This window comes from Phodopus roborovskii, unplaced genomic scaffold (assembly GCF_943737965.1).
Source record: "Phodopus roborovskii unplaced genomic scaffold, PHOROB, whole genome shotgun sequence".
NCBI classification, from domain to species: Eukaryota; Metazoa; Chordata; class Mammalia; order Rodentia; family Cricetidae; genus Phodopus; species Phodopus roborovskii.
The window spans coordinates 21783077-21792258 of NW_026125052.1; the positions used below are offsets into that span (position 1 = coordinate 21783077).

The 9182-nt window shown below is 50.0% G+C and overlaps 1 protein-coding gene across 2 annotated transcripts; it reads left to right on the forward strand.

Annotated features, from left to right (window-relative positions):
• The first annotated feature begins 1413 nt into the window (after nt 1-1413).
• CUNH17orf58 (chromosome unknown C17orf58 homolog) lies at nt 1414-6112 on the forward strand. Of its 2 annotated transcripts, none has more exons than XM_051179445.1 (5): nt 1414-1623; nt 1750-1848; nt 3684-4151; nt 4243-4437; nt 5573-6112. In XM_051179445.1, exons 2-5 carry the CDS (start codon nt 1773-1775, stop codon nt 5761-5763), a joined length of 930 nt encoding a protein of 309 aa, XP_051035402.1. In that variant the 5' UTR covers nt 1414-1623; nt 1750-1772; the 3' UTR covers nt 5764-6112. The 2 variants fall into 2 exon arrangements, with proteins under 2 accessions (XP_051035402.1, XP_051035407.1); XM_051179450.1 differs by having other exon boundaries at nt 1417-1623; nt 4246-4437.
• The last annotated feature ends 3070 nt before the right edge of the window (nt 6113-9182 follow it).

Here is a 9182-nt window from a genome sequence, read left to right on the forward strand (position 1 = left end):
TCACTTCTCTGGTAAACATGCTTGGCTTGCTGCAGCCCTCAGACCACAGTAGACCCACTTTAGGGTCCTGGTCTACAGTGTCCCTCTTTGGGTCTCTTCCTGGCCAGGATCATGGTTACAACAAACCCTCCATGCTGTCTACGGTCTGATTTCTGTGTTTTAGTTTTGATTTTTTAAAAATATCCACTTACGTTTTTGTGTAAGCACGTGTGCCTGAGTGTATGTAAGAGCGAGACATGTGTGCAGGAACCCAAAAAGGTCAGAAGAAGGGTCAGGTGCCCTGGAACCAGGACAGACAACTCTGAGACCGGCACCTTGTGGGTGGATGATGGAGCAGAGCAGTAACTACTCAACCTATGAGGCATTTCTCCAGCCTTTGTTTTGCTTTTTAAAACAGCCCGTTTCAGCCTGGGCATTGGTGGCGAATCCTTTTAATCCCAGCACTTGGGAGGCAGAGGCAGGCAGATCTCTGTGAGTCCCAGGCCAGCCTAGGAACCCTGTCTCAGAAAAATAATAAATAAATAATACATTTATTTCATCTGAGGGAAAGGGGACCTTTAATTACAGACCAATCTAAACAAGATGATGTGTCAGGGAAAGGAATGTACTTTTCTTTTTTTTTGGGGGGGAGGGGTTGAGACAGGTTTTCTCTGTGGCTTTGGAGCCTGTCCTGAAACTAGCTCTTGTAGACCAGGCTGGCCTTGAACTCCCAGAGATCTGCCTGCCTCTGCCTCCAGAGTGCTGGGGCTAAAGACGCCACCACTGTGAGGCAGAATGTGCTTTTCTTAGAGATAAAAAAGTGGGCTTTTCCCCAAGCAATGAGATGCCCCTAGAACTGGAAAGGTGGATTGCCAATCTTTTTTATTGTTGTTTTTGTTTTTTGAGACAGGGCTTTTCTATGTAACAATCTTGGCTGCCCTGGAAGTCACTCTGTAGACCAGGCTGGCCTCAAACTCACAGAGATCTGCCTGCCTCTGCCTCCCAAGTGCTGGGACTAAAGGTGTGTGCCAGCACCGCCGGGTCAGATTGCCAATCTATGCATTCAGTATACATTTGAATCTGGTCAACTGAATACCAGTTATCAATAGATGGATGGAGCAAAGACTGAAGAGAGGGAGAAGAGGAAGGCGGAGGAGGACAGGGCTGACAAGAAAAAAATATTTTGTTAAGGGTTCCCCTGATCCCCCCCCCTCCCCTGCTGCCTCGCCTGCCCGCCCCGTTTCTGGTTCTAGAATATCAAGATTGCACATACAGTCAAACAGCTTTGCCAAACTTGGTTTGTCTGGCAATTGCCTCACACGTTCTGGAATGCATTTTTTGTCATCTGGCGTCCCCTCCCCTCCCCTCTCCTCCCCTCCCCTCATCAAGCCCGAGCTATTCTAAGCACTGATTTATTTGTTGTTGACTTCATCACTCACTTTCCTTCATCCTGTCCCTTCAGCTCCCTCAAAGCCCTCACTCTCCCCTCGTCCTGTCACCTCACCCCGAGCACACCACCCGCCCAGAGCGAGAGCTCAAGGCCGTGGTGTTCTCCTGGCCCACAGATCCCAGTCCGGACCACACATCCATCCGAGCCCCCTCGGGAAGAGGGCGAGATCCCCGCCGCTCGGTTTTGTTTCAATGGTCTGTGCAGCCCGAGATGCCCGTTTCCCCAAAGGCTGCCCCTCATTAGCATGAACGGGGGTGGGGGGGTGTGGAGAAGGGGTGGGGGGAGAGGAAGCGAGCCAAAGCCCTTGCTGCGTTTTCCAGCCCTGGGAACCCTGTCTACAAAAATGACAGCTCGAGCCCTCTGGCTTCTCTGTTTGATCATCGGATGGTCCCCCGCAGCCCCGGTGGCGGAGAGAAAAGGTGAGGTTGCTGAAAGGCAGCGTCCCAGGGACCGGGGAAAGGGCGCGATGCAGGGCGGGACGAGCCAAGGGTCAGAGCCTGAGGGACAGGCGACTCCGGGTCTGCGTGCGTGCCAGCGAGAGGCGACAAGGGTCTCCCAGGTTTTCGTTCTTTGGCAGCCTTTTCGGAAGGAAAGACGCGGGTTCAGCTGCTGGAATGATCGCGTGAGAGCCAGGCAGGCTGGAGAAAACTTTGCATGTTAAATAGCTGCATCCCAGAGGAGGGAAAGGGTCAAAAGGGGTCGCGGCTCGCTGTGGATAGGCTCCCAGGCTAGGCATGGTGACACAGGCCAACGATGGTTCCACAGCCCTGGGCATCCCGCCCCGCTCCACGCAGCTTTGGTATAGCCTCTGTATACCTGAACCTTAATCTCTCTCTCTCTCTCTCTCTCTCTCTCTCTCTCTCTCTCTCTCTCACACACACACACACACACACACACACACACACACGGAGGGGGAGAGAGAGGAGGGGCTTACAACTTACACGGGTACAAATCAGAAGGTCTCGGTGACATTTTGTTCTGTTTTTGTTAGGATGTTTTGTTCATTTCACTATCTCTGGGAAAAACAGCTTCCACACCTCACACGGCAATTTATTTTAGTGTCCCCCCCACACACACATGGAAATCGAAGGACTTCAGTGGCATTTAACCCAAATATCAAACCATCTTTCCCATGACAACAGATGGTGGTGTCAGTGGGGAAGCAGTTGAGGTCAACAGTTGACAGTCAGGAGTTGGATAGCCACCAGAACTTTATTTGGCTGTGCTCAGTGCACCGGTTTAATGCAGAAGTTAGAACCAATGGCTTTGCATAAGCACAGACTGTATAGCTAGCCATTCCTACTCGGAGAAAGCTGATTTTTCAGAATTATTCATCTGGCAAGATGCATCAATATATCGTTGTCAAAGCTGCAAGGGCCAGACCAAGCTCTTTAATGCAAATGGAGAGAAAAGTAGATTCAGGGCTGTGCTTGGCTAGAGGGGCACTGGGAGGTGATATTGTGTAACTGTGCATGGAAAGTTGCCCAGATTTCAAGCTAGCTAAAGTTTGTGCACCAACCTGTATGAAGAACTGGAGAAAAATCATTAATAATTTTTTAAAAAAGTGTCTTCATGGTACTTGTGAGATTTTCTAATGGGAAGGTATAATAGAAATAATGTATGCTTTTATACTTAACCAGAGGCCTTTGCCTCACAGCCGAGCTTTTAAAATCCTTTCTAAGCTGTTGTTTACTAGTAAGTGGTGTCCAAGAAGCCAGATAAAAATTCACTCACAAATGCTTGATGCTGCAGGAGACCAAGATGACAGTGTAAACAAGGATGGGAAAACCAAATAGTTCTGTTGTCAGGGGAGCTTAAACAATTAGGAGAAACCTGTAACTCAAGACATTTCCCCTGGGGGCTTGCTCTTGCTACTTTCTCAACAAACTGTAAATAGCAAAAAAGGTGTGTGTGTGTGTGTGTGTGTGTGTGTGTGTGTGTGTGTGTGTGATGTACTAAAGGGTAAAGAAGTTTCATCAATGTTACCGAAGTGTTTAGCTCTAGAATAAATAGAAGAGTGAAAAGATTTGGCAAAGTTCCTTGGCTCCATTCTTGAATTCACTTGTTTATTCTGAGGATAGTTTTGATACCGTGGCCCAGGTTGACCTCGAACCCGCAGCCAGCCTCCCGCCGAGGCCTGGTGCTGCAGGCAGGCTGCGGTCCTTCCGTGCACGACTCCGGCAGGTGCTCTCTCCGAGGTTCCGGTGCTCCGGTCGCGCCTCCCCTGGGCTCACCGCCTCACTCTCTCCCGCAGCCCCGCCGCCGCACCGAAAGCCCGGCGCCCGGGAAACGCCGGGGCCGCGCGCGCAGCCTCTGCCCGAGTTCGCGCGCCGGCCGCGAGCCGCGGACGCAGGGCCGCGCGCCTGGCCCGACCCCCGGCGCCGGAAGCCCGCGCCGCCCGCGCCGCCCGCCGACAACCGCGCCGGCTTCCGGGATGCGGCGCGCTCGCCCGCAGGGCTTCCGGGCCCGCGCCTGGCCCAGGCGGACAACCGCGCGTCCCCGCCCGAGGACTCCCCGCGGCGCGCGCGCTCTCGGGGCCCGCGACCCCAGGCCGCGCGCGCCTCCGGCCCCGCCCACCCGAACCGGCCGCGCGCCGCCGCGCAGCCCTCCGGAAGCCCGCGGGCGCTGGCGCCCGAGCACGCCGAGCCGGACACCCAGTCCTGCGCGCGCGCCTGCAGCGCGGACGCGGACGAGCGCGAGGCTTACTGCGCCAGCGAATTCGGTGAGCGCGCCCACCCTCCCGGGAACCCGCGCGCCGGGACCCACACTGGCGCTAGCTGTAATACTTTTCTCCAAATCCCGTTTTCCCAAAGCAGCCGTGAATGGGATCGTGCACGACGTGGACGTGTTGGGCGCGGGCATGCGGCTGGTTACTCTGCTGGTGGACCCCGACGGGCTGTACAAGATGAGCCGCCTGTACATCACTCCCGACGGCTTTTTCTTCCGAGTGCACATACTAGCCCTGGACTCCTCCAGTTGCCATAAGCCGTGTCCAGAATTTAAACCTGGTATCAAAATGACCCAAAAGACCAGCTCATTAGTGCCATTCATTCAGTTCGTTCGTTCATTCATTCATTCATTCATGGCAGGGTCTCTCTCTCTCTCTCTCTCTGTACCCCTTGTTGTCCTGGAACTCACTTTGCTCACTGGCTAGTCTCAAACTCAGAGATCTGCATGCCTTTGCCTCTAGCTGTTGGGGACCTTAATGCTGCATCCTGGGTTCTGTTGGTCGCCACACTCCCCAACCCCTTTCGAAGACTAGGAATTGAGCAGGGCCTCATACACCAGGCAAGCAAGTCATCAGTTACATTACCAGAATTTGTCTGAGACAGGCTGTTGATATGGGGCCCAGGGTGGCCTCGAACTCACGGCAGTCCTCCTGCTTCAACACATGTTGGCTTACTGGTGGGGCTCAATCCCAGCTTTGTGGGACAGAAGTGTGTAACCAACCAATAGAATTTAGGTTACAGTACTATTTCAGCTCTCTTAAAAAGTTGAGAACAGCGGTTGGCACAAAACAGGCCAGGATTGGTAGTGTACACGGGCAGGCAACTCCAGTACCCAGGAGGGATTTGGGGGCAGGAGGATCAGAACTTCAAGGTCATCCCCCACATACAGAGTTCAAGGCCAGCTTTGACTAAGCTACATTCGCAAAAGAAAAACAACAAAAAACATTGGGCACGATGCTCCCAAGTGTCATCCGGGAGGCGGATGGCAGAGGCAGGTGGATTCACATGAGCTGGAGGCCAGCTTGGTACCAGGACAGCCAGGGCTGCACAGAGAAAAACAAACCAGCTAACCAACCAAAAAACCCCAAAACATCCCAGCATCATTTTGAAAGGTGGTGGCTAAGGGGTTCTACTGTACAGCACTGAGTTGATAAAGGTTTTTTGGGTGGTGGCAGTGTTGGGGACACCTGTTCTCATCTCTTCCTAGAGATGTTCTGGGGTAGACGGGGCTTTGGTCTCTAAGGTCGGCTGTATGCAGGTTGTCTTCTCCGTAGATTTCCCACCTGTTGCCTACAGGCCAGAGAAGTTGCCACATGCATGCATGTGCATCATTAGCAAGACAAGAGTCCAGCTCAGATTTTACTCTTTCCAGGCATTTAAATGACATCATTTCTCTCCTGGGTCTTTTGTTCAGGAAGCCGGTATATTGTGATGGGTCACATCTACCATAAGCGGCGGCAGCTACCTACTGCTCTGCTCCAAGTCCTGAGAGGACGCCTGCGTCCAGGAGACGGACTGCTCAGGGGTAGCAGCAGCTATGTGAAAAGATTTAACCGAAATCGGGAGTGGCAAGTTCGAGGTGCCAGCCACACCCGGTGCATCTGAACAGACCCGACTTGGCACTTGTGAACTCGGCAGTAAGACACGGAAAGCTGGTCTTCACATAGCAGGGCTCTTTCTATTTGAAACTGGGCCCACAGCTTAAGAACTCCTTGTGCAGCTTAACTTCAAAGCTGCCACTTCATTTACAGAATGCTGACAAGGTGTGCTCCAGAGCACAGTGGGGGAGTTCGGCAAAGCAGTAACAGAGTGAACACACACTTGACCTGCCCAATCAACAGACCACACCACTTCGTGTCCTTTTTTTTAAGTTATTTTAATTTAATACATTTTTTTCCAGTAGAAATAGTACACAAAACCTTTCTTGAATTTAAATATACAACTTTGAATAGTATCTATCATGTGTTGGGCCAGATTTTGTATTTAAAGCATCGAGTTTTAAATTCCACACATGAGAATAAACATTCCCATCAGAACTGATTTACATATGAAATGTCATTTAGATGAGGCACTAGGGTCAGAGCCCAGGCTAAGTATGAAAATTATACATTTCAAGGGCTAATTCAAGCAAAACACCATTCAAAGTGTGTTCCTGACGTACCCTTGTGTACTGCCATGTCTCCTTGCTCCCAACAAACTGTTTTGTGCCAAACTGGCATCTATTCCAGCACATTTTCCAGTGTATCTGATGTCATTTTTCTGTTAAGAGGTAGTGTCACCACTGTTTGCAAAGCAGTAAATTTTGCCTTGAAATCAGATCTTGGATGCACCTGTTTTACTTTTTTTGGGGGCCTCAATGATCATAAAGATTTGGGAAAAAAGCTTTCCTCAAACTTACTTCCCCAACCCTGGAAGCAGTGTTCATTAGTGTCACTCCACAGGCCATTTAGTGGAGCTGTTTTGTTTGGTGTGAAAAACCTTCAGTCACTAACTCAGTTTAATTATTTTATGCTGGAGTCCACAAGGACATACTGCTTTTTCCCCCCAGAGGATCAGGCTGTATTTCAGAATAGATGCTAAGAATGCACAAACCTTCAATCCCAGTCCTGGAGAGGCAGAGGCAGGTGGGTATCTGTGACTCCCAGGCCAGCCAAAGGCACAGTGAGAATGGAGTGAATATATAGATGACTGTCAAAGGGAAGGCAGAGGAACCCTGGAGAGTTGCCTGGGAACACAGCTATGACAGACACAATGTGTAGGCAGATGTGGTGATTCGAACCTGCAATCCTGTGCTTGGGAGTCTGAGGGCTGTGTGTGTGTCAAGAGTTCAAGGCCAACTTGAGCTATGTGAAACCCTGTCCCACAAAGGAACATAATGCTGTGGGAGTCGTTGCACACCTTTAATCCCAGCACTGAAGAGGCAGAGGCAGGCGGGTCTCTGAGAATTTGAGGCCAGCCTGGTCTACTTAGTACGTTCCAGGACAGCCAGGGACAGAGACCTGTCTGAGGAAAAAACAAACTGCAATGTGGTAACTATTGCCTCAGGCACGGGAAACATTAGTGAAATAAAGCTGAGAGCTTCTACTTGGTGGTAAAGGGACTTGTTTGTTTCTTTTGGTTCGAGAAAAGTCAAAGCAGCCTTGGCCGGCACTTTCCAAAGAGGCCAAATTGGCCCTATACTTGAGCTCATGGGACCAACGAAGGGCACTGCAGGCTCTTTGCAACTATACCACACATTCCCAGCTGAAGGTCTTTTAGAGAATTTCCAAAGATGACATTGACTTTTTTTTTGTTTCTGAATGTCAAGTGTGATAGAGTAAGCCAACACTTAGGAGGTAGAGGCAGGAGTATGATCAAAGTCATCCTTGGCTACATAAGTGTGAGGCCGGCCTGGGCTACAAGAGACTTTGGCCCAGAATAGGGAAGAGGAGGCTTTAAAGATTGCAGAGTTAAGATCCTTGCTTCTCTTACAAAGGACTGGAGTCCAGATCCCAGCACCCCTATCAAGTGGCTCTCAATTCTCTGTATCCCTAGGGCATCTGGCTACCTCAGGCACTGGCATGCACACTTCCCTATAGACACATACATACACATAAAATGCCAATGTCAGACCCTCAGGTTCAATATATTGGAGGTCAGGGTTCTCCAGTAACCCAGCACTTGTAGAGACTGCCTGGATAAAAATTAATAAAAGCCATCCTTCAAGGCTGGGTCTGCAAGACAAGGCTAGCAAGGTTCAGTCATGGTCAGTTAGTAGTGGGCTGGAGATTCCAGGTTGGCAAAAAGGACCTTGGTTGCAATTTCTATATAGGAAAATTTGATGAGCAAATCGTTGTCGTCTCAATCCTTTTGTCCCACTGATAGATTCCACACACACTCCCACTCCCAGAACATGGGTCAGTGCTCCAAAGCCTGAAGGGCCCATTGTGTTAATGTACATACACAACAGTCCTTCAGCAATACAGTACTCAGTTGCCTTCAATGAATTCAACAGCATCTGTCCTTCAAATTAAGCTGTTACTTCAAGGATTCAAGGAGGGGGAGAGGCATTTTTCTTTTGTTAGGTAAAGGTTTATAAGACAGTCTCCCTCCTCCTCCTCCTGCCTTTTGGTATGTGTGATACTGAGTTTAAAAACTGTCTCTAAAAATCTCACATGGCATCGTGCAATTCTCTTCTCAACTCAGTTTTGAGGTGACCAAGTGAACTGTGCATGGCCTCTTCTAGTCTGAAAATACAGTATTTTATCAGTTGAAATTTGGTTTATGCTGGAATGTGCTATGCTCAGTAATGTCTTTCCCAAAATCTCATTCTATGCATCTAAAAATCCCTCAAACTACACCACATGACTAGAAAGAGTCTCTCCATTCCCCCAGCATCCTTGCCCACCCCCACAATGGGCCTACGAGCCAGTACTTAGCTAGGGAGAGAACAACACTCCCAAGTTCAAGACCCTGCTGGGAATCTGCCTCCAGAGTAAATCCTGGGGGCTGGAGGGATGGCTGAGCAGTTAAAAATCACTGGCTGCTCTTGCAGAGGACCTGGGTTCATTTCTCAGTATCTACACGGTGGCTCACAGCCACAGTGAATTCAGTTCCTGAGGATTCAATACCCTCTCTTCTGACACCCACAGACATCAGGCACACATGTGGTGTACATACATATATCCAAGCAAAACACTCATACACATGAAAATAATGCACAAGTACACGCGCGCGCGCGCACGCACGCACGCACGCACGCACACACACACACACACACACACACACACACACACACACGTGCACAGTAAATGTCAGTCTAAGTGTATAGCCACCAGGTTGGCTCTTACATTAGAAACGCGAGAACTGAGGTCTAACCCTGACACAAATGGACAGACACAGGGAAAGAAGTTTTATTTGCAGATCTTAAGAGGAAAGGTTACAAACAGCAACACATTGTCAGGGTCCCTACACAGCACTCCAGGCCACTCCAAATAGAAAAAGGTCATTTTTACTGTAGAAACATCTCCAAAAGGTCACAATTT